We start from the raw sequence: 25537 nt of genomic DNA on the forward strand, positions 1-25537 counted from the left end.
TTTGCATGCTACTTCAGATACTCACACTGCAAACTGATTAAACAGCTTGTAAAACAGAGCCTGCACACTGAGGAGGGCGTTAGCTGAAACCTTTGAGCTTGTAATTCTTCAAAAGGAATATCAACATCACTAAAAGAGAAAGAGAACTATGTCAGAAAAATAACACTTGGAACTAATACTGATTAAGAGTCAGTTTTTAATTTCATAACACACATTGACTTCTATGAACACAGGACAGATACAATGTCACTTTGGTCCGATAGTACGTCAGATATAAAGTCTGTATAAAAGAACCATTTCAGTTCACATAGACACTTTGGCATCCCATTTGTTACTGGCATAGCTTGCCTTCAATAAAATATTTTTTTCTACCCAACCTCTTTCAAGTTTCTTTTTAGTTATGAAGTCCATGTTGTCATATCCACACAGGAAAGAAAGGCTACAGTAGACTGTATACACAATATACATATGGATATTTTTCATTTGCAATTTAAAAAAAAAAAAAAATGAATAACACAGATACAAAGACATGTCAATTCATCAATAAAACTAATGAAGTACAGTCAATATGTTTTTCGTTTCAGTGCTGAAGTTTCAAGTATGATATGAAGGCATCTACAAAGTACTGTAGACAAAAAAAATAAAAACAGTCCACATTAATGAAGCTACAGTGAAATGTAGACCAGGGAATCTTCTCTTATATTAAGTCTTCTAGTTAAACCCTTCAGGAAGAGGCTGACACGTATGGAAACCAGCCATTATGTTCATTCATCTGCCCATCTTTGATAATGCAACTGTTGGCTTCTCCAAGGAATCACTCGCTCCAGCTTTGTATAATCCGTGTCAGTGTCTTCAACAGCTAAAAGCGACTAAAAAAGGTCCACAGATTTCATATCAAAGTCAAGCCCTCCCTCATGCAGGTTGCGTTCGTTTGCGTTGTCAAAGCTGTTCTTCCCGTGGATCTGTTTGAGGTGCTTACGGAGAACTGGCTTGTGAGCAAAAACCATGTCACAGTAGTTGCAGCGGTGTGGCTTGTCCCCGCTGTGCAGGTTTAGGTGATCCAGCAAAGAACACTTTTGGGTGAAGGTCTTACCACAGATTTTACACTGAAAGGGCTTGATGCCAGCGTGGACACGCATGTGTCGGTGCAGGTTGCCCTTCTGCGTGAAGGTCTTGCCACACAGCAGGCACATAAACAGCTTGTGCATCTTGAGGTGGTTGGCGTAGTTCTCCAGCTGGCGGAAGACCCGGGCACACTTGGGGCACTGGTGGTACCACTGGAGAGGTTTGTCGTAGTTCCTCTGGTGCACGTTGTGTTTCTCTGCAGGAGGGGACTGAGGAGGGGGGCTGAGCGGGTATCCGGCCACACCAGGTGGAACCGCCATCTCACTGCCACGACTGTCCACAGTGGAGTTGATGAGGGAGTGCTGGGGCTCAGGAGAGTGGAGGGCAGCAGGTGGGCTGTTGGGGAAGTGACCAGTGATGGAGTTTTCTGCTATGTCAGACACAGACTCAACTTTTACTATAGTGATGTCACTTTCCACCATACCCTGCTTTGGACGTCTGCTTAAGATCTGGAGAGGGGACATTGGCTGTATGATCACATCATCGTCGTCATCATCATCATCATCATCACCATCGTCACCACTGTTGCCGTCTCCAACCTGCCCCACCTCCTCCTCCTCCTCCTCCTCCTCCTGATGAACAGTCCGAACCTGAGAGCGCTCTTGCTCTCTCTGGGCCTGGGAGGACAAACCGTCTTCCTTCTTCTCTCTCCTCATACCCACATCCACTTCCAGCTGCCTTGCAGACTGAGGTTTGATGAACTTATTGAGAGCTTGAGTGCACTGCTCCACAATGTGGCCCATTTGGAGGAAGCTGGCCACAGTCAGGTAATGCACCAACTCCAGCTCAGGAAACTCCAGCTGACCTGTGTAGCAGGACAGCAGCAGCTGCCGGCCCACCTCCGCCTCCTGGATCATGGAGATCTGGACCTCCCTGGAGTCCTGCTGAAGGATGAACTGGTCCCTCAAGAATGAGGAGCCGGCAGCAAACACTACCTTGTGACCGGGGACCTCCAGCTGATTGATGCGCACGGTGACATCACAGAAACGTCTCTGGTGTCGCAAGAGGTTCATCTTTTGCAACATGGAGTCCCCAAATGTGGCGAAGCGGAACTGCAGAATCACCTGGTTCTGGGCCATACTGAACCGAGGGCCAGCAGCAGTAGTAGCAGCAGTGCACCTGTTAAGCACAAATACAGAGACTGTCTCATCTCTCCAGCAAAATCCCACTCTATACTTTGCGTGAATTTGATATTTTCTGTTTTACTGTTGTGCTTAATATGGCAGGCAGTCTTATAATACACATTCAAGAGGTTTTGCCTAAGAACACACAACTGTAATATCTCTTTACATTAAACTCTGCATCTTATTGTACTTCAAGAGAGACACAGCCCATATTTCAATATAAGATAAAGAGTTAATTGATTTAACTAACACCACCTGCGTCAATAACAATCACCAACATATCATCATAACCACCATCATGCTAGGCGCGTGCCTCGCTAATGGGTAGGGTGACAGTGATCACCAGACTCGGTTCAGAAACCTGCCAATTTAAAACTAGCAAATGTGTCCGTCTCATCAACTACCAACTAATTGTGTTTAAACTATTTTCAGAAGCACTGACCACTCTTCGGCTCGGTGTTCATTCACTCTAACAAATTATAACAACACATATTTATTGTATTACAGTGTATTACTGTAAGCTAACAGGTCACTGGTTTACCGATTGGTAACATTAGCGAAGTGCTTGAGCCAAAAAAGATGAAATATTGTTGATAAATGCTTACAGCTAAAAGCCGAATAATGTTAAATGGTAAAATATGTTAAGCTCTTCGTGTTTCACTGCTGCTAAGGTTTGCCGATAGACAAGACATCAATGTAAAGCTGTCTAACCCTGGCTCCTGGTTTACGCTGTCCGAGTAGACTGGACCTAACGTTATGGCCGCACCGATGTTAGCTTAGCACCGTCGGTACAGTAAAGTTTAACTATTGGCTTTCTGTCGAGGGGACATAGGTAGCCTATTAGAGCAAGACAAAAAGTAATTTTGTACAGAGTGACTCTCTGTGCCTAACGCTAGCTTTAGCTGTAAACAATCAATCACAAATCGCCTCCATATTTGCCTTTGGCCTACTCATCCACTCTTTAGCTGCCATCTCAGGCTGTATGATACCATCCAACACTGCAGCTAACTAACTAGCTTTATTACTATGTTTTAACTGCGGTTGACAGTAATATAAGTTGTGTACCTGTTAACCTTTTGTAAACAAACCCGCTAGAGATGGGTTGTCATCAGTAGGACACTGGTACTGTCTGTGTCTGGGGATATCAAGGAGCTGCTCCGGATGCAAATCCCATTTAAAGGCCCAGTACCACACATGTGGGATCAGCTTTCATCTGTGCCTCTCATCCTCTCTCTTCACATACTTTATAGATTAAAACAAGCCGAAATTACTGTTATTACCGAAACGAAAAACAAACAAACAAAAAAATAATCATTTATCTGTGTCTTTTTAATTACATTATTCTCAAGTATCTAGTATGTTATTTTCCAGTATCCCTCTAATGATCCCTAAAGGCATCCTAAAACAGACACCCTCTGCGGTGAGATTCCCCCAGAAGGAATTTTTAGGAATTTAACAGCTTAACTGACTGTTTTAAAGCATTTTGAAAAAAAAAAGAGAAGAAAACAATAATAATAATTTCTAAAGAAAAGAAATAATGCGTATACCAGGGGTTCTCAAAGTTTTGATGACTGAATGTCATTTTAGGTTTTAGGGGAGCCAGCACATAATAAAGGGCCACTTTGACTATAACTTTTTGAATGAATTTTTGGACAATGTTATGACATACTAACACTTCAACAATAAACAACAAAACAGCCTACATAATACTCATGTTACACCTACTTTTCCACCTTTTGGGCATGAAATAAAGAGACAGAACAGTATTTGACATTAATTGTAGGTAATGTACTGTGGCTGTGCTGTGTTAAGTAGAGCACATGGTGAGTGTGAGTCTGGTAATTTTTTAACCTGTAGGTTTTTTCACATCCAATAATTATTTAAGCGCTCATGAAGTGAAAAAAAAAGTTTATTATAATTATTTACAAAATGTACAAAACAAAATGTACAGAAAGGAAGTCAAAACTGTCATTTAAGTTGTCACACTGACAAATAAAATGACAGAACATCAGCACTCATAGGAGCGTCTTATCCTCTTGAAAATCCTGAAAAATAGACAGAGGGACACCAGGTCGTTAAAGTCTAACTACAAGTCCTGTGTTTTACCTGAACTTGTGCAAACATCTACATTAGTCATTCATAATGAAATACAACAGGCCACTTTCACTATAAACTGAATTTCTGTGTTTTGTGACCGAAAAACAAAACAAAAATGTATATTTAATTTGCAGGCTGTGATTACATTACCTTAAAATTATGTTACAAATAAATGGTTCAATAATATCAAAAGTGAATTATTGATCATGCATGTACTTCATCTTTGAAAATTCCAGAAACGCTAGAATGACTTTTGCTTGTAAACATTTGATTTAATTCAGGTACAGACAGGTCATTGTTGTACAAATATTAAAAAAATCTTTCTCACCAGGAGAAACTGTATCCACCAGAAATGACCAGGACAACCAGTCCTATTAATGCAACAGTAGACAGAGATGAAACCCTCAGAACATATGATGTACCTGGAACAAAAAAATGCAGTGTGTTAGTAACTGGCAATTAGTGCTTTCTAAATCTGATTGTTTTTGCATTTTTAATACTCAGTTGCTTTCTGGTGAAACTTTAGAATATTGTAACAAGGTAAAATGTCATCTCCCAAAATAAATCTAAATCCAAAAATCATAACTTTAAAATGACACTAGCGTCTGGGTATTTTGGCCAGTGAATTACCTCTTACTTTAGCCCACAGGACACAAGAATGTTTTAAAGCCTAGGAGAGAAAACATTCAGATAATTTAACAAGTAAACTGCAAAGTCGGGTGCTGTTTAATTTATTTTATTGTACAGTAGTCGCACCCACCAATTTCCACTGACTGACAACTCGTAAGATGATATAATAGTTCCTGCCATTCTCCAGTGGTGCATTAAAGAAGCCTCCATAGTAAAGTCCATCCCCCACAGTAAAGTTCATCTCTGACCTGACATGTCTCAAATCAATCTGAGCAGTGATATACTTGGTTGTGGACTTTACTTCACTTGAGGGTTCTGAACTTGCAGAGGAGGAACAGTCAAACACCAGAATCCCCTCTACAGGAAGCACAAACACCTGGTACAAACTGCAAAATGAAGAACAAAAACAATCACGTATTTTGAAGGTGCCACATTTTAATTTGAATAGCCTATTTAAAGGATATATTCATTTGGGATAAACATTTGGGTAAACAGTTTTTGTAAATGTTTTCTTTTTTTAATACACCATGATCTCATTTAGTAATTAAATCAGTATATCACAATTGATTTTAAAATAAATAATAGGTTATTATCTATATGGCAATAAATATGATGATTCAGTGCAAATTATAGCTTGACGGATACTGGATTTTTGTGGCTAAAATTTGGGAGAAAGAAAGAACAAAGTGTTTCACTTATTATTTATTTTATTTTTGTTTATATAGGAAAAGAATTAAAGTAGCATTGGGTGTGTTACAATTAAAACTGTGAGCAAGATGGCATATACAGTAAGACTCAGTGGCTGCAGGTCTGTCCTTCCATCAAATAGTGTTTATATGCATGTTTGACATGTGCAGTAGAAGTTATTGCTCCAATGTATAATGGGATCTTGTTCTAAATTTTAGTGTGGGCCTTAGTGTGAAAAAATTATCTGACCATAATGGTTTTTGTAAGGTGATACAGGAATGAGTGCATGTGAAATTGATCTAGTGATTTCTTCTTGTGTTGTGTGTTGGAAGTAGAGCAGTAATTGTAGGGTTGGAGTTGTTTTAGATCTGAAAGTAAAATCTAAAGGCTAGGTTATTTGTGCAGTGCAGTGGTGAGTCCAAGAGGGAAGGTTTCCATGGATCATGTAAGCCCTGTTGTATAGTCTTGCTATTGATTCAGTGGTTTCCTTTGTGGTGACGGACCAAATTGGGTGACAGTAGGATATTGTTGAGAGAATATTTGCATGTAGATATGTGTCCAAAACAGTTGGGGTGAGATATGGTCCGATCTTGTTATAGACATACAATTTCTGATTGAGCTTATTTGTTAGGTTCTGAATGTGGTGTCAATAAGTAAGATGTGAGTCAAGAAATACAAGAAGATATTTGTAGGTTTCTGTGACGGTTAGTGTTTGATTTGCAAAATGAATAGGGCCAGATATGAATATAGGTTTCTTAGGGGAATGGAAATACATAAATTCTGTTTTCTTGACATTGATAGTTAGATGATTATGTAGTTAAGATCAGAGGATAGTTTTGAGTTTAAGACATCACAGTTTGGATCAGAGATAAAAATTAGAGTGTCATCTGTGTATAGTAGACAATTAGAATACTTGCACACATTAAAAAGGTCATTGATGTAAAGGAGAAAGAATAAAGGACCCAAAATGCAGCTTTGTGGAACTCCCTCATTACAAGTTAGAGGGGGAGTTGTTACAGGGGCATAAATATAAATCTTAATAATGATCTCTTAGATTAGAAGATACATACTAAACAGGACCTCTTACTGTGTAAGAGCAACATCACACATTAAATTTACATTGGCGAATTTTTGCTTCCCCTTCACTTTCATTCAAAGTGTCAGCTACTTATCAGCCAATATATGCACTGGTACAGATATACCTGCAATAAGCTAATATTGACGAATGTACTGACCCGGCTGATTTATTGATTCAGCTCAAGCCCTAATACCAACTTTTATGTGGTGTTTACACTGCCTGTTCAAGGTGGGAATTTCATGCTGTTAAGCTGCCTGACTGTGCTTTATTAAAGGTACAATCGCAGAACTGGGGGGACAGAGTTGTCTCTAACTTTTAAGCCGGCAGCAGAGGTAGTAACAGCGCTAAAACGACATCTGTGTAAAAATGGACAGCAGGCAGGATGTGACCATGGATGGCATATGTGTAATGTTTTAATGACGTGTTATGTGTGTGATCTAAAGCCAAGAGATTTAAAAAACAACTGTGAGCAGTTAGCAGCTAACTCAAAGAGTAAGAGCAGCAGCTGAAAATGCTGCAAATTGGAAAAACAATGAGGTCCGGGAGATCCTTAATCTCCACACAAATGCTGAGATCAGCTGCCATATAACAGAGATTGAGTTCAGCCTTGAAAACTGAATGGGAAAAATTTCATATCCTGCCTGTTGAATGTAGCTGTTTATGTTAAGGGTTTTGTCCCAAATGTACAAATGAGTTATGAACTTCCTTTTATTATATAGTTTCATTAAAAAAAAAATAAATAAAATTGTGATTTGTTTTTAAGTAACTGCACAGCAAAGTCTACGCATTCATGGGCCAATCTGAGTCAAGTATTTATCAAAGCTGCAATGATTGGACTGCCTAGTAAAGATTCAGCCAACATGATAAATTGGGGACTTTAGTAGGTCATTTGAAGCATGAAGGTGTATGACTGTCTATATTATCTGACAGGGTTTTAATTTCCCCTGTAACCTATAGAAGAACAGAAGAGTAACATAAATAATTTCCCCTCGGGGATCAATAAAGTATTTCTGATTTTCTGAAGAGCTGATCACATATCCAGGTTGTTACCTTATTGGGTCCAGTGTACTGGGTGATCTGCGTAGCCTCAAAGTTGGTACAGGAGTCTCAAATTCTCTATAGTAGACAACCGGTGCTGGAGGCACTGTCAAATGTTATTATGCTCAATATAAAGAAGACTGCATCACATAAAGTACAACTGTATCAGTCCTAAATGTTTTCAGAAAGCTGATATCTCAGGGCTTCATTTTGATGCAGGAAAACATTTTGTCAAAGTAGAGTAAATATAAGAGTTAAAAGGATACCTGGTAAACTGGTGCTCATGGTGGTAGTGGCCGTGAATCTGGCAGACACTGCAGTGATGGAGATGCTGTAGTTTGTGACTGGAAGCAGGTTAAGACAGAGTTCCAGCTGATCAGCTTTAGAGCTCAGAAACTGTTTCCTGTCATCATAAAAAGACCTCTGATAGTCTCTGGATCCTATGTATGTCACCTGGAATGGTTACATTGAATGTGGAGTCAGTCAGGGTCACAAAATACTCCACAGATAGAGGTAGAAAAAAAACAGTATGGTGTCATCCATAGACAAATTCACATATAACCAGACAAAAAGGTTAAGAAATTATCGAATGCACCTATAGTATCCTATGCTGGAAACCAAGTACGTACAAATAATGGTAAGATAAAGATTAGATAAATAGCAACTGCAGTGAAAGAAGTCTGATGAAATATCCCATTACCTTGTATTGTTCTGTATCCTCCTCATACTTCTCTGCCCTCCAGTGCAGACATCTTTCATTGACAACAAATAGGTGATTGATAGGTGGCTTTTTTTCTGTAATAGATATGGGAATGAAAGGAGAGTGATGATACACCAAATGTGCTTACAATTATATCCACGATGCAAATCAGTGATATCACACAAGCATCATACCTATCCAGATGCTTTTATTACTTGAGGCCAAATTAACATTCCAACATACAGGTCTTCCTGGTGGGGTTATGTTGACTTGTTATGTTCTTACTCACCTATGCATCTCAGTGTAGCTCTCTGCCACACTCCAGAGCTGCCACACACAGAGACATTGCTGCCTCTCCAGCTGTGATATCCATCCACACAGCGGTGGATCACAACACTCCTGTTATGCCATGCCACCTCTGATTTGGCAAGGAAGGGAACAGGGCCACATTTGGCTGGGAAAACAATAACAGTGATTTGGTTAGCTAAGTGTAGCTAACAGCCAAACATTGTTTAAAGGTGCTGGATCATAAAACAAACCAAAGGCAAGAATTTGTCAAAAGATCGGCACACTGTATGAAAAGCTCCCAGCAATTTTAATCGTGCAAAGTTTCAAACTGATATCTTTGTCAGGCATTGTCAAACTGTGTCGAAATGTTGCAAAATAAAAATTGCTAGGAGCTTTTAATATAGTGTGCAGATCTTTTCTCTGAATCTTGCCTTAGCTAATTGATTTCAAGCATTGTGGTGCTTTATAAGCATGATTATATACAGTATATTTCTTCTTCAGTATCTTTGCTAGGTTCCCAGTGCCCTCCACTGAAAGAGTCATCAGGTGGTAAAAGCCATTGCTGAGTGAAGGTAAATAAATCACATCCTCAGCACTGGGTTAGCAGTGGATCGACCCATGAAATAAATGTAAGCACAGCTTGAGATAATGTCAATGTTACAATACATGATTCACCTAAATTTGCTTCCAGGCCTGCAACAAGCACAGAACATAGAGCCCAAGCAGAAACATATAATGGAGCCTCCAACCACAACTTAAACAACATCGATCTGAGCAATTATCAGTTGATTACCAGATAAGTAAAAGCATAAACAAAAAATATCAATAGCATGTAAAAAAAAAATTAAAATAAAATACAGTCCAAATATAGAGATTAGTACTGTACCTTTACACTTTACTGATACTTCACCCCACTGTCCTGATTGTAAACATGTTGAAATATTATTTCCACTCTCCTGATAAAATCCATCCATGCACTCATACAGCACCACGCTTCCCAGTCTACTGGTGCCATCCCACAGGAGGTTAGTATGGGGGAGGGTTAGTGGGGGGCCACAGCTTATTTCTGCACACAGACATGATTTAGCACAGACTGTGTGCTAATAGGCATGATATATAACAACAACAACAACAACAACAACAACAACAACAACAAAAACACAGATAGCACAGTCAAATCTTAGATGGCAGCTGAAGAGGAGATGCAGCATAATGAGAACAAGCACAGTATGATAATATCCATGTTCTAAAGCAAGACTTTTACTTTTTGGGAAATAAACTTATTTGCCTCCTGACAGGGAATCTTAGCAACAGCATTGCCAGATGGGAAATGTTAAACTACAGTACCAGAGGCTTAAAATTGTCATATTTTGCAGAAAAGTGTTGTTGTGAGTCATTACCATGAGACCAAATAATTTCACAAAATGTATTTTTGACATACAAATCAGGCAAGCTGACGGAGCTATGATGTGTGAAAAGGGGTATGAGTCCATAGGACCATCAGTCTGACACATATTGCTATAGCCCACTATGTAAAAATTTACAACACGATCCAAAGCCTTTTCATATTCTGAGCAAGTTAAATTAATAACTAGGGTAACTAGTGCATTCTTAACAACTTTAACACAGCATGCCATAGTAAGAAAGAGATGCAAACGCAGACATAGAATTCATATTTTGTTATCCTGACCACAGACTAAAACTAACTACAAATTTTAGTGTCAGAAAATTGTAAAATTGTTGTACATTTTTTGGCTTTATTGGTTGTGCATTGTACAGAGGGCAAAATTACCATAAAAAATACAGTAATTATCTGGCAGTAACATCTGGCATCCTTGCTCAACAAAAAATGCACATTTGTGTATTTCCCAAAATGTTAAAGCATTGCTATAAATATTTTGTGCTAACTGCTGCAAGTATTGTGAAATCTAAACAATTAATCCATGTATCTGTCATCAAACATTGCACCTTCACACCATAGATCAATATCCTCCCACAGTCCATTCTCTCCACAACTTGAGTAGTTTCTCAGGCTCTTGGTGTAATATCCTTCCTCGCACTGGTAATACACCAAACTGCCAATGTGTGATGTGCCATCCCAAAGCATTTTAGCATGAGGTTTAAAAACAGGCTCTTGACAATTGATTTCTACAACAAAAAGACAGCAAGTCATTGTAGATGCTGAAATGTTTGATGATGACAGTAACATTCATATTGTTTGAAAACAGTGTGCAAATCATGATGTATTGCTAACATTTGAGAGTGGCATTATTACTTTTATTGGATGCAGGTAATCTGATACTATATAATAAACTACTAATATATTAGTGTAGACTGATGTCGTTATCACCTTGACAGAGCAGAGAGGCTCCATCCCATTCTCCACTGGCAATACAGACTGATACATTTCTCCCTCCAACACTGCCATATCCAGACTTACACTGATAAACAACCTGAGAGCCCACAGTGGAGATTTTATCCCACAGCATGACTGAATGAGGGATGGGTGGGGGCACACCACAGTCAACCTCTACAAGGATGGAAATAACAATATTCAATTGAGTGACAACATCTATTATTTGAAACAGGACAACAACAATGCCAACTACAGCTTTAATAACATTTTGGAGCAAGTTGTTACCTTTGCATGAGATGTTTGGTTTTGTCCAGTAACCATTTATTGTGCACAGTGACATATTATTTCCTCTATTGTGATCAAATCCTAATTTACAATAGTAAGTCACTGTGCTTCCAGGGGTGAAGCTGCCATTCCACACTTGCCCAGTGTGAGGCAGTAGAGGAGGATCCCCACATAATATCTCTGGGACATGAAATGATGCACATAGAGGGGTTATACAGAATTAAACATCAACATTTTGAGTGCATAACATACAAGTTCTGCTCTAATCCATTCTAAGCACTTTGATAAAAGTGGTAGTTGTGATCACATGAGTCACACAGGTGATCTCTCTTATGTTGATTAGCTCTTCTCAGGACTGTGTGGCCATGCGCAGACTAATTGGCAAGGACAAGTTAAAATACACCAGGGTAGGGTGTGCAGGCTTCTATCATTTTATTAGTAAAACACTTTTTTATTAAGTCATATTTTTTTCCTAAAACTGGATACACAATAAGACACATAACAAAGAAAGCAATGATTTCCTACCATTTCATGTTTGAAAAGAAAACCATTTCAGAGGTTTTAGTCATTGTTTGAATCACCTTGGCATGACAGAGTTGGGGGAGTCCACTGACCGTTTGCATTACAGATCGATACGTTATGTCCTCCTTTGTTATAAAAGCCTTTTTTACAAACATAGAGCACAGTGCTGCCAGGGGTTGGATCACTGTCCCACACCTGCTCAGTGGATTCAATTATAGGAGGACTTCCACACAAAGTCTCTACAAGGAACAACATACATATTCATGTAACATGAACAAAAATTTTAGTTTTCTCAATTCAGGAAGTTAGAAGTGCAAAAATTAAAAAAAATAATAAAGTTAAACAAAAAACAATCTGAACAGTGGTTGTACCTTGACAGAGCACAGGCGGTCTCTCCCACTGTCCACCAGCATTACAGATGGATACATTGCCCTTTCCAACATTATGATATCCAGAGTTACACTGATAAAGCACCTTGGAGCCCATCCTCGTGCTCTTATTCCACAGCATATGAGAGTGAGGGAGGGTCGGGGGAGAGCCACAGTCAACCTCTGAGGGCCAAAGCAGTGACATGCTGCATGAAACCATATTCACTGGAAAATCTCTGTTTGGCAGGTCAGGTTCATGATCCTGTGCTCATGATCCTGTGCTCAAGAAACTGGTTAAAAACTCACTGAAAAGCTGCGCTGTAATCAATGGGAGAGTCAATACATTACCATGCCCTTCAGGCTGAAAGGAGAGGTTCATGATGTTTCAAGTCTAAAACAATATTCACATGGCCATGATAGCATTTAAACAGTTCATCCTTTGCATAGTGGCTGCGAAGAGGTCCCTTCCTAATGTGATTGCGGTGGAGCACAATATTCACAGTCCTATTGTTTTATGACGGACTTTGAAATTTGTTAACCTATCCCTTAAAAACCACCCATCATGTTTGCCCTTTATTTATAGGTACTGGTAGGTGCCCCCGTAGTGGAGGGACTTGTCATAATAAAAAAGATTAAACCTAATATGTGGTTGTGTACCGAATACTGTGTGTGAGTTCTCAATGAGGCTGTAACCAGTTGGTATTACATACTGTCTGCTGGGGCTGGATGATAAACCTAATTTTGGGAATTACAGATAGTTGTTGTTAGTATTTTCAGTTTCACTTGTGCTCTTCCTACTATGACAAGTCAAAATGTCTGCTGTGAGAAAGGCCCATTGCCCAAAAAATGTGTTGGCATTGCATCTTTCCGCAAACCACAGATAAGTTGCACTTGCAAGTTATTATGTTGCAGATACATTACATCTTTACGATTTATCAGTGCTGTGATTACTGTGTGGTTAACGTTAGGCAAGAACACTTGGTTATTGTTATCAAAAGATCATGTACTGACTTAAAATACCCAGTTTTGGGAGGACAGTATCGACAGCAAAGCAGCAATGTCTCTATTAAAAAACAATTGCTTTTGGTAGCAGCTTTGCTGCTGACAGGTTGTGACAAAATACCCACATCTGGAGCACAAGCAAAAAACAGAGAGGGTGCTAAAACAGCCATGTTTGGAACCTAAAAAGCTGCTGGGAACACTGTAATGACTCCTTTCAATACAACCGGTTTTGTTTGTTGGTGTCATACAGGGGTCTGCAGCTTGGCAGACTTCTTGCCAAGGTGACAAGCTGTCCTCCATCCCCTCTACCTCCAGATGACAAAACCAGCCTAGATGTTACATCACCTTACAAACTATGATACATATAAAGCCAGCAAATGTAAGGTATTTGTGGTTTGCAGAAACACACAAACATTCTCTTCTGGCAACTGAGCTGCAATAACAATGCTGATGGAGGCGCTAGAAGAAAAGTTAATGGATCATTAAAATTATTGTGCTTCATCCTGAGGGGAAAAATGAATGGCTGTACCAAATTTAATGGCAATCCAGATACTTCAAGGTGGATCAACCAACACACAGACAGCTAACATGGCTAAGTTATCATTACATTTTTTTTTATATTATGATGCAGTTTATCAAGTTAAATGTTACAATTTAACGAGATATAGATTTGAAAATATATATATAAAAAAACCTACAGTGTGTTTCATATTTCCCTTAGAAAAACTTGATTGGCACTGTTAAGAACAACTGAAAAGCCAAACAACTATTACCAGCACCTACGAGCAGAGAAAGCAAAGCAGAGTTGCAATTTGCTGATGAATAATCCTTATAATGCTAAAAGGGAAAATAAGAACTGTGGAGAGAGGCAGATTGTTTTTTTGCTTGGGTTTTGTTACCTTCACAGACCACAGTGAGTCCTCTCCACAGTCCATTAGCTCCACACACAGAGCTGTTGTCTCCACTCCTCCACACAAAGCCTTCATCACAGACAAACATGGCCACACTGTCGTATGTGGTCCCTGTGACTGACAGCAACACTGTGTCCTCCACTGAGGGTGGCTGGCCGCAGTCAACCACTGAGTGGGACAAGAACATACAAAACTCAAGATTAGCTCAAGCTGTTCACACACTGACTACACAAACAGCATGGACTTCACATTCAGCAGGTACTGTCACTTTTATACCCGCCAGGACCAAACTGAGGGTACACATGGAGTACAAATACACAAAATACACAGTAGGAATGTATGATCTTCTAAAGGGTCAGTGTGCTTATCCAAATCCCATTAATGCAGTTTTACCTTTGCAGGAAGCCTTGTCTCTTTGAGGGTTGAAGGGCTCCACTCCATTGTGGACTTCATATCCCAGCTGGCAGCTGCACTCAAAACTGCCGCCAAGATTCTTGCATAGACCTCCCTCTCCACAAAGGCCTGTGATCCTGCATTCATCAACGTCTGCACAACCAATGGTAAATGAGCGTTTGACATAAAATCCATAATGTCACCCACTTTGTAAGGCTTGTTTTACAGGTAAAACAAGCTGTTGCATATACTTAATGTTGTCATCTCTCATTATTAGTGGACATATTTTAATCTCTTATGTAGTTTGATGCCTTTAAGAGCCCTGTAAAAAAGACCCAGGCCCACCCTAAACTCACCCTGGCAGTGGGTTCCATCATTTGGGATAAAGGTGGTCATGTTGTTAGAAGGGCTGTAGCCAGCCAGGCAGGTACAGTAGTAGCTGCCGTAAGTGTTATGGCAGGTGGTGTGTTGCCCACAGATCTTAGTTGCTCCTATTTGACACTCATCCTTATCTGGAAGAAAAAAAAATTACACTTAAACATAGAAGAAAAGGAGTTGAAATCATTAATGTTATTAATTCCATCTTGTTTTCTAGTTTGACAAGTCAAAATGTCTTCTGTAAAAAAGGACTGACATGCATTTTTTTTACAGACATTCATAGTCCCCAGCAGACGAATTCTACTGACTTCAGCAGTCCTCTAACTTTTCATCTTGAACATGGATGTCAAACTCATTTTAGTTCATAGGTCACATGCAGCCAATCTTGATGTCAAGTGGGCTGAATTAGTTTACCATTGCATAATAACCTATAAATAACAACACCTCCAAATGTTTCCCTTTCTTTTAGGGAAAATTACATTCTGAAAATGTTCATCCATTTGAAAAACAGATGAACTGAAGCTGCAAAATGTTCAGTATCTTAAAACATGATCACAGTAAGTATTAATTGATTTTCTATCATTGATTATGATTAGATATTTGCTAAACTAATGACATTCCCATCACCTCACCTGTACTTTGTATGTAGTGCTAATGAACAAATGTTAGCGTGAATAGTGAATAATGAACCTGGTACAGCCCAGTGACCAGAAGAAAATGTTGACATGTACATTTCTGCAAACCATGGATACATTGTGTTTGTACATTTCATACATATCATATGTAAAGTGATGTAGTATATAAGCTAACTTTGTCATCAGGAGGTGGAGGGGATGGTGAATGGGGTGACACTAGGTGAGACACCTGCCATTGGTGCAGACTACTGCAGAACACTGTTCGAGACCAACAAACAAAAAAGGTTGATTTTCAGCAAGACATCGCTGTGTTTTTAGCGGCTTTTTAGCCACCAATACGGCTGTTTTTTTGAGCAACCTGTGGTTGTGTTTTCTGCTCAGATGGTGCCACGCAGAGCAGTTGGTTATTACAGTGACAGTGCTGCCTGGATTGTGCCATCAAAACACCCCAGCGGTTTCTGTGCCTAAACATAACCACACGTTGACCATGGCGTTGTTGAAACATAAAGTTTCAGTGTATCCCCTACATAATAACCTACAAATGCAATGTATCTGTGATGCCAACATTTCTTTCTGGCAACTGGGCTGCATGGTAATAACTCCTTAAAAACCTAGAAGCTTGATAAATTCAACTTATTCAAATTAAACAATGCTGCTTTTGTATTTATCCACTTTTAAATTTTCCTTATACTGAAATGTGTTTTAACGTGGCTCTGGGAATAAAGGACAACTTAACATCTGCATGGTAGCACTATCACTGTGATCATATTAGCATGCTGACATCAGCATTTGGCTGTGCCTGAGTACAGCCTCACAGAGCCACTAACATGGCTGTGGACTCTTATTTGGCCACTTAGGGAGCTGTAAACAGAACCCTGACACACGGACAACACAGACCATTATTAGCACTCATATGGAGTTGTGTTTGTTGTAATTGTATTCACCTGACAAAGTCTAATATTCACCTTTAACTTTCTTTTGCTGTGTACCACCCCCTGAGGGAAATATGTGGCTCCTTAGCTGTCAAATGCTCCATTATGTTCACTATCTAGTCACTAACTTGTCTGCTGTTTGGAGCTGAGCAGGTGGCGTGCTGCGTATTTGTGTTTGTGAACAGCTGCCTGCTGCTAATGAGAGAGGTGAGACTGAACCCAAACAGTAAAGATAGGGGTTTTGATTCTCTGTGGGTACAGCTTTCACATCTCACATAGTAATTTGACCCATTATTAATACAAAAATATGAATTAGAGCATCAGATAAATTCCTTTATAAAACTTAGAAGTCATTATTGAAACTCAGTCTGCAGTTCACAGTGCAAATCCCTTTCCTCATTAGAAAAAAATGAAGGTTGAGATGAAAAGACTTCATTTAGCTTCACATGACAAACACACTTCAAAAAGTTTTTCCTACCTTGACAATAGGTTCTCCCATTTCCGACAAACCCATACTTGCAGTTACAAACTTTGCCAGAGCCATCTGACTTGTTGTCACACGTGGCATTTGCATGGCAGGTGGCACACACATCTAGGTTCTGGCCTTCTGTTGGCATCTCTGAGAGGATAGAAAGACCATCCATCAGTCAGTATCTTCAGAGGTTTTTCACCCCTTCTCCAATTGTCAGTAAGATTATAAAAAAGAAGGAGTTATATCAAATAATCACAAAATGTGAATGGTGGGACAACACATTGTTATCAGTATTCTCACCTGCAATGACACAAAGTAGAAAAAACACGATCATTGCTCTGTTTCTCTCGTCCATCTCGAGAGTCTTCCCGTTGCTCTCTTCACTTTACCAGACGCTCAGCCTCCTCATCCCCATCTTCTTTTTTTCATTTTTTACTTCCGTCTTCCGACCATGATGATACTGAGCGTGTTTGATAAACAGGGGAGTGGGTGAGCTGAGGTCACTCTGAGAAATAGCTCCTTTTCTCAATGGTCTTCTTGCAGTTGGTGGTTTTGTGGCTTAATCTGTCATTCCCTGACACATTCAGTTACACTTCACATGTGTTGATACGCTCAGTGCTCACGCTGGTGAACTGCACACTCATGCTGCGGTGTCTGATAACGGCTATATTTGGCCTAACAAACCTGTTGGATGCCTTCTTACAAACACTGTGGCATTTAAGATGTCTTTTAAAAGCACATTAACCATATCATTAGTATATGTATAAAACCAAGACAGCCAGGTACGAGTATTTAACTAGATAGCTTACATCAAGTTAATATTAGTAATAGTATAGTAATAATATTAGTGACAAACATACGATTGTAGACCAAACATTTTATGAATATCATGGTGCAACCTCACCTTTTGTCCATATTTAAAGTAGTTTGTAACCCTTGTTTAATTAAATGTTACTTTATTTACCCTTTTGATTATAATCCAGAAATGTATGTTTGAAGTCAATGAAACCAACCTCCCTCCTCATCCTAAAACAGGGTCTGTGGTGGGTGCTGAGGGGGTGTCAGTTGGTGTGCTGTGGGAAGGAGAGATAAGTGTGGTGGGCTGCTATCTCTCAGCCCAGCATGGTCCTTAGTGGGGGATCTCCATCACTCAAACCAAAAAGCTACCGCCTCACACCACTGCCGGCTGGACTGGACTGATTAACCCCAGTCTGTCCCTCAGAGCAGGCAGCCCCAAAACTGCCTATGTCCCGGCCCAAATCTTACTAGAACTGGTAATTATGCAGTCAGTGCAAATAAAAGTTGTTTCAACCGTTATTTCAAACCAAAGTCAGCAGGAAGCTATGGTTATTTGGCCATGTTTTTAATTTTAGAGCTAAACACTGTGGTATTTACTGCATGTCCAAGAGATTGTTGAGTAGTAAAACTTCTTGGCAGGACTTTCTTAGTGTCTGTTGCTATTCTTGCTAATTACCCAGTTCAGAAGGAAACCATGAAACCTCTAGTTCAGTCAGAAATGCTTACATCAGGGAATTGATCATTTGTAGCAAATGGTTTTAGAGTTAGATTTGAAAGGAGGGGTGGTGCTTCTTAGGAAGCTCTCAAATACACGTCATCATGATTTCGTTGGAAAAGTTAGTCTTTTAATAGAAACATACATGAACATGCTTTTATTTATTATTACTAGTCCATACCCATTGAGTGCACAGTTGCCCACATACAGTTTCACATTAACATTCGACAGGGGGAGCCACAGCGATTGGTTGCATTTTAGCCATTTTTAAGCATTTTTCTGTTGTTATAGTGCCACCCAGTTGCCAATTACAGTTAAATTTCTCCATTCACCTTGAGGCGTCCTGTTTTACATATCTACCAAGTTTAGTAAAAATCGATATGGCGGTTAGGCCTAGATGAGAAATTAGGTCTCTAGCACCCCCATTTTGTTTGATGGGGTCAATAATGAAAGGGGTCCCCTCAGATTATGTGTGGTCATATGCCTACAAAGGTGCGTGGTGATCGGTGAAACCCTTTATGCACCTTTATGTGATGAGCCACGCCCTCCGCAATATTCATTGCCTTATAGAAGCTTGGTTTTAGGAAGTTTTCCAACTTTTGCCAGGAGGGAACTTTAGATATTGGTCCCTAGATTATGTTCACCCAGTTTCATGCAAATCGGTCAAACTTCCTAGGAAGAGATCGATTTTAAGTGTTTTTCAAAAAATTCAAAATGGCGGAAAATCTGTATAACCGGAAGTTATGGGTTCTTGAGGCAAATTTGTTCCTCATGAGGAGAGGCATCTCTGTGCAAAGTTTCATGTCTCTACAACATACGGGGCATGAGATATGCCCATTCAAAGTTTGCAATTTCAGTCGGTTGCTATAGCGCCCCCCTTTGGCCAATTGATGTAATATTGCTTCATTCGCATCCTCCCATGACCCTCTACCACTGTGCCAAATTTCACATGGATTGACCAAGTCAGTGAGGAGAAAAACGTGGAACAGACACACAGACACAAACACAGACAGAGTTTTCGTCATTATATAGTAAGATTAAATCAATTATACTCAAGATACTGTATGTCGGAGCCAGAGCAATTGTGAAAAGTGCCAGCTTATGATGGCCATGCTAACACCTCTATGAATATAATTAGATGGTACAAATCAGCTGGTAGCTACACATCTATGAATGAGCCAGTGATTGTACAGCATAAATTAAACAGCTGATGCCAATCACCTAATGTAAGCATGACTCAGTTTAATGCTCTGCCTGAATTAATAGTATACTCCATGGACCTAAAATGCATTACTTCCTCAGGTCTAACAAATGTGTTGGACATACACTCCCTTGGCTTGATGCAGTCATTGTACATTCTTATCTTTGGCATATTTATGCAGTGTGGTTGTAGTTATCCCACATAAACAAACAGAGTATGCATGGAGACAAAAACAAGACACAATATTTGGTCATTGGAGTTATCTTTATTTGTTGTTAGCACCTGGTCTTTGTAGACCTGTTTAGTTATCACAAAGTCTGTCATTCAGATCAAATATTACAGGAACATGCATTTTTTAGTATCAAAATTGTATATTAGACTCAAGAGATATGTTTGTTACTTGAAAATGATTATCTTAACCCACATGATCAAAAACTTTTAATGTAAAACTTAAAGCATTACGTTTCTCAGCATACATACATTTCATAATTGCCATAATTGTGTTACAAAAGCAAATTAGTGGCTGACATTTGAGACAAACAAAAATCTGTTTATTAATTGATTATTTTTAATGTCCAATAAGGGCTCTGTAAAATTTGAGTAAAAGAAGAAGTCATTAACGAACTCACACCCCAGTTTGTCACCATACTTATAAATGTGCTCTGCTGCACATCAACAGCAACACATATATAAACCCAGTATGTAGAAATGTCTTCCCAGAGTGATCATATCAGTTGTCTCGGACAGTTTCACAGTCCTGATCTTGGAGACAAACTGCTGCAGGCTCCTGCTTGGTCATAAAACAGTGCAGAAACAGCAGCGTTTCTTTTCATGTGCAGTCTCAACTGCCTCAGGTGGAGGTGCTTCAGGAGCTGGAGATTCCTCCTTACACTCTGACAATGATCCACTGGAAGTGGACAACAGCCTCCCACACACCAGTTCAGCAGCTTTTCCATCCATGACGGACATGTCTGTCACTGTTTTTTCTCTTAGAGACATGTCTCCATCATCATCATCATCTATCAGCACAAACTCCTTGAGGTACACCATCCCTACCCCATGAAGGCTATGGTTCTCTGCTGAGTCCTCCATGGTGTGGATGTCCACAAAGGTCAGAGTTGAAGTCTCTGTCAGGGTCTCATGTGGGTCTGTGGAATTGTCCTCTGGCCCTGAATAGGCCTGGCTGCTTGAATCTGTCATCCACATGGTGTTCCTTTGGGCACCCTCATCTTTCATGCTGCACCTCTGCTCCTGGCTGTTAGAGATGATGTCTGGAACAGAGGACATCTTGCCTGTACCATCTCTGCTGGTGACCTGGTCTCTCTTGGTGTGAGATCCATTTTCTATAGCATGACCATTCCCAGGATACATCTTATAAGCCACACTCTGGTAGTCATGGCAGACCTGCACACTGCTGCTCCCTGGTGGGGAAGAGAGGGGGACGCTGGCAGCAGTGTTGCCTTTTCCTTGATTCTTCATGTATTGCTTTTACTGCACTGAGACAAAACAGAAAATTGGAAGTTAATTCCTGACCTTGGAAATTGTAGTTTGAAAAAGCACCTTAACTCAAGATTTATATGACAGCTTTAACTTTGATATAGACAATAAGATATGGTTGCAAGCCCCAGAGAAAGCTAGTTAATAAAGGGACAGTTCACCCCTAAATCAAAAATAAATATTTTTCCTCTTACCTGTAGTTTTATGTACACTCAAGCACTCTAGTTGCTTGTGGTATTCAAAGGGCCAAAAACAGAACAGAAATGTCTCTTTAGAGAAATCATGACCCGGTTACTCAAGATAATCCACAGACCTCGCTTTGTACTGAACTACACCTGCCAACCATATCACTGCGCAGAAGTAAGCATGCATCTATTGCAAGCTCAACTAGCACCACTGTGGTTGCTAACGTTACAGCTCAGCCAAGGAGGACACCATTAATGTTTACATTTCACACTGTCACAAGCACAAGCCTCTCATCTATGAGTAGATGCACGCTTCCTTCTGCCCATTAATCTGGTTGGTGGGTGTAATTTAAGAAAATGGTTCCTACATGAAACTGCTCACAGGGTCTGTGGATTATCTTGAGTAACCAGGACATGAATTCTGTAAAGAGACTTTACTGTTAAGTTTTCAAATGTATATTTTGGCACTTTGAGCACCATACGCTGAGCGCCTTTTAGCCCCATGATACTGGAGAGAAGGGAGACATCTCTGCGGCCAAAATCTCCAACACTGTGCAACTCACACCAAAACAATCTGAACAGATAAATAGCACTACAGCTAAGAGGGAAAATATGTATTTTTGATTTTGGGATGAACTGTCCCTTTAAGATTGACTGTTTTTTTTCAACAATAGAAAATTACAGACACTACAATGGCACACTTCCCCCCAGTATACATGGTACTACTGTGCAGTTGCAGTATTATTATTATTCACATCTTTCACTAACACAGCAACTGGAGCAGGTAATAGTAAGTGCAGTGGACTTTATGAACAACAGTGCGAGAGAACAAGCTGTCATTTAGTATTGGCCTCTCTGAATAAATAAATGAAGCTGGTACTTTTAAAAGAAGCAAAAAATAACTTAAATTCCCTCAGGATCAGCTCTTTGAAGAAGGAGACAGACGAACTCCTCTAAAGTGCCTTAACCAAGGAAGGAGTGCGTGTGTATTTCATCTCCCTCAAACACACACACACACACACACACACACACACACATACACATACACACACACACACACACACACACACACACACACACTCCCTCCCCTTTTCTATACAGACACAACACAGATAAAGTGATCTGAGCACTTCAGAACATACTTTAGGCAGACTGGCAGGAGTTATAAAGGTACATGCTGTAGAAATGTACTTTTAACCATAGCTACAGTAACAGAGTAGTAGGCTATTTATGAAAAGGTAATGTTAAAAATGTATTTTGTGGGATAAAATTTAAGGAAAAACATGTGACGGACAAATCACTTTGGAACAAATGAGATACTTACACTGAAAAAAAGATTAAAAGACTTCTTCAAAGAGGAGCGTTTCCACTTTACGTCTTTACATGCTGAATGCAATCCATTCTGTACAGAAGCTTAACAGACTGACCCTGTTACACTTGACTGACTCAAATGCATGACAGAATCGGGACTCTATAAATGAATAATAACGGCAATGTACATGTTCAAGCGGGAGTCGGCGTGCTCCACTCCAGCTTGTAGCAGTGACTGAGCAACAATAGATGAAAAATAGATTTGATTTAAACACAGTCACTGCATTAACGCTTTAGTTTGCACTTGGTTGGCGGCTGTTTTTGTCTCAGCAGTGACTAGGGGAAGGTTGGCAACAGCTTTAACTGTGGCAGAGGGAACTTATATAAACAGGACAAGGAGAAATCAGACAATAATGCTGAATGAATCCTGTCTAAAAGACCCCAGAGTCACCTTATAAATAATTTCATTGCCAATCATGAGTTGAAGCATTTAGTAGGTTTCCTTTGTAGCGTGACAGAACATTTATATCCTATATTAACTACTATTAGGCTATATGTCAATTACCACAGTATCAAAACAAGAATAAATACAATTTCATACATACAGAAATTATAATTTTCACAAAAGTCCACTTAAATTCAAATATTAAAAAATGCTTTTACCTTCCACAGTTGAACTCTTCCCCGAGTTGCAGTAATGAAAATCACATGGCAGCGTGTGTCCCTCTGATCTGTGGTACAGCTGCTGAAACTGATTTCTCCGCTGCTGGAAGTCTATAAACATAGACTCTTCACACACGCCCTCCCCTCATCTTATAAACTACAACTGCTCCCAGTGTGTGCAGGGAGGCAGTCACGGGATGCTCCACTGATTGCAATCACACCATCACCACTGCTATTTTTTTCCCCTTCATTTAAGCTTCTGCTTAACCTGTGTTTTTTAATGATCTTCATATTCACAGCTACACATATTTCACCTGGAAACAATCAGAACATAAAATAAATATTCACTTTTGGGGCACATTTTCTGTTAAACAAGAGAGAACACCAGCAGGAAGTTAGCTTAGCTTAGCATAGATGCTGGAATCAAAGGGAAACATCAAGCCTGGCTCCATCCAAAAGTAACAAAATCTGCCTACTAGCACCTCCAAGGCTCACTTATCAACGTGGTTCCTTCGCATTATTCCCTTTATGAAATGCTGCAGTGGTGCAGGGATGCATGGCTTCACATTCAGTCCCATATGCACTGAATGTGTTCCTATAAATAATACAGTAGGACAGACCTTCACATACATGAACGCTGCAAAAAGGAATAACGGAAGGATCAAATATTGAAAAGTCTTTGCTCCCTGTAGGGATGATGTCTGCATTGGCCTGTTGTCAACCAGGAGACATGCCATTTAACAAAGTGCTCATGTACAGTAGAGCTATGAAACCTACAGCACGTAGTCCTCCAGATAAAACTCGTCAGAAATCTTTCAATTCCAATTCTTTCCCAACTTTTATGGTAACAGGTTTAAAATAATATCTGACAAGAACACATTGACCCTGTTCAGACATGGTATTAACATGCGTTTTAATACCATGACGCATTTTAATACCAGGTCTACACAGGCTCAGTGACGTCAGAACTGTAGTATGAATTACTAATACAGCTGAATGGAATGAAGCCAGTGGCCATGAGAGCTATATAAGGAATAGTTCTATAATTTAGAAAAAATACACCTATTTGCTTTCTTACTTGTGTCTGTATAAGTACGGAGCAATCGCCTGCAGCTGGTGATAAGCTTTGTCCATCATAAAGCAATGGCCCAAAGTTATAAAGTACATCTACCAACACATCAAAACAGGTTCTATCTCATTCCTCTATCTAAACTCAACAGAAATGTAAAAAAAAAAAAAAAAGCCAGCTTAANAAAAAAAAAAAAAAAAAAAAAAAAAGCCAGCTTAACCGTTTCCCTCTGTGACCAGTCTATGCGAAGCTAAGCTAAGCACCTCCTGGCTGTGAAATTATCTGTCTCCTTACACCTTTTCCTAACATAGAGCAAGTGCGTGAACTTTGGTGGGTGGAGCATGATAAAGTGTCCAGTCTGTGTGACAAGTCTTGCTGGGCAACATGGCATCACGATGAATGTAGTTCCACTGTTTGGCCACTATGAAAATTCAAGCCTCCAGGAGCCTGCTGAGCCTTGCTTCCAATTTCCCCAGAGACCACTCGGGATATTGAAGAGAAAAAAATACCGTACCATGCAGCCCGAAAAAAGCATTTTCTCCAATGCGTACCACTGTAAAAGACACATCTGTAAAAGTGTTGACAGGACGCCTCGAACTGCAAACAAGGTCAATTATGACTTTGTTTTATGATTTTTTTAACCATGGTTTTCTATTTGTAAAACTTTCCTTAAGCTGAGAAAAGCAATTAAAACATCTTTGTTGTCATCACAGTGTGAAGTCCATGAGTCGGGACAGGGAGAGACGTTACTGCGAAAGTAAATCGTGGAAAATGTATAATAATATTACAATATTTTTCTTTTGAGTGAACCTGGAATCTAGAAGCTGTTTTGGCGTATGTGCCAACTCCATTGTAATGTGTAGGTGCCATCTTGGTATCCAGTGTTTAGGTATTATTACACATCTATGCAAAAACTGGCTTAAAGCCTTGCACGCTTCCTGGGTGTCTGAATTAGTTAGCACAACTGTATTTCACAAGTTGCGGAATACTCCAAAAAACACTCCAGCGACTGTAATCTTTGTCTTAGATATACTTACTGATATGAGGACTTTGTGTGGAATAAGGGTATGAATATTT

The 25537-nt window shown here is 39.7% G+C and overlaps 2 protein-coding genes across 9 annotated transcripts; both read right to left on the reverse strand.

Moving 5' to 3' along the window:
• Window positions 1-176: 176 nt before the first annotated feature.
• Window positions 177-18053, reverse strand: LOC126394378 (zinc finger and BTB domain-containing protein 26-like). Of its 6 annotated transcripts, XM_050051173.1 has the most exons (18): window positions 17322-17883; window positions 17028-17168; window positions 14961-15116; window positions 14605-14757; window positions 14200-14379; window positions 12302-12481; window positions 11990-12169; window positions 11118-11588; window positions 10736-10915; window positions 9654-9833; window positions 8769-8933; window positions 8480-8574; window positions 8046-8232; window positions 7792-7885; window positions 5107-5362; window positions 4977-5016; window positions 4675-4768; window positions 177-2244 (listed from the first exon to the last, which is right to left on the reverse strand). In XM_050051173.1, exons 1-18 carry the CDS (start codon window positions 17374-17376, stop codon window positions 870-872), a joined length of 4182 nt encoding a protein of 1393 aa, XP_049907130.1. In that variant the 5' UTR covers window positions 17377-17883; the 3' UTR covers window positions 177-869. The 6 variants fall into 6 exon arrangements, with proteins under 6 accessions (XP_049907130.1, XP_049907124.1, XP_049907125.1 ...); XM_050051167.1 differs by lacking the exons at window positions 9654-9833; window positions 10736-10915; window positions 11118-11588; window positions 11990-12169; window positions 12302-12481 and adding an exon at window positions 17926-18053 and having other exon boundaries at window positions 17322-17481; XM_050051168.1 differs by lacking the exons at window positions 9654-9833; window positions 10736-10915; window positions 11118-11588; window positions 11990-12169; window positions 12302-12481 and adding an exon at window positions 17986-18003 and having other exon boundaries at window positions 17322-17481.
• Window positions 18054-19980: 1927 nt separating this feature from the next.
• On the reverse strand, window positions 19981-24337 carry LOC126394405 (paralemmin-2-like). 3 transcript variants are annotated; one of them, XM_050051207.1, is made up of 2 exons: window positions 23392-24337; window positions 19981-21226 (listed from the first exon to the last, which is right to left on the reverse strand). In XM_050051207.1, the coding sequence occupies exon 2, from the start codon at window positions 21212-21214 to the stop codon at window positions 20531-20533; it is 684 nt and encodes a 227-aa protein (XP_049907164.1). In that variant the 5' UTR covers window positions 21215-21226; window positions 23392-24337; the 3' UTR covers window positions 19981-20530. The 3 variants fall into 3 exon arrangements, with proteins under 3 accessions (XP_049907164.1, XP_049907163.1, XP_049907165.1); XM_050051206.1 differs by having other exon boundaries at window positions 19981-21231; window positions 23392-24326; XM_050051208.1 differs by lacking the exon at window positions 23392-24337 and adding an exon at window positions 22742-22849 and having other exon boundaries at window positions 19981-21231.
• Window positions 24338-25537: the final 1200 nt, after the last annotated feature.

This window comes from Epinephelus moara, chromosome 8, assembly GCF_006386435.1.
Source record: "Epinephelus moara isolate mb chromosome 8, YSFRI_EMoa_1.0, whole genome shotgun sequence".
In the NCBI taxonomy this organism is placed as follows: domain Eukaryota; kingdom Metazoa; phylum Chordata; class Actinopteri; order Perciformes; family Serranidae; genus Epinephelus; species Epinephelus moara.

Excerpts from the sequence above, each read along its gene's own strand:
- LOC126394378 (XM_050051173.1), bottom strand. The coding sequence starts at position 17,376 with ATGGACGAGAGAAACAGAGCAATGATCGTGTTTTTTCTACTTTGTGTC. Across the intron at positions 12,170-12,301 it reads ACCGCCTGTGCTCTGTCAAG|AGACTTTGTGTGGAAGTCCT; the intron begins GTACAACCACTG and ends TGTTCCTTGTAG. Across the intron at positions 5,363-7,791 it reads AGTACACTGGACCCAATAAG|TTTGTACCAGGTGTTTGTGC; the intron begins GTAACAACCTGG and ends TTCATTTTGCAG.
- LOC126394405 (XM_050051207.1), bottom strand. The coding sequence starts at position 21,214 with ATGAAGAATCAAGGAAAAGGCAACACTGCTGCCAGCGTCCCCCTCTCT.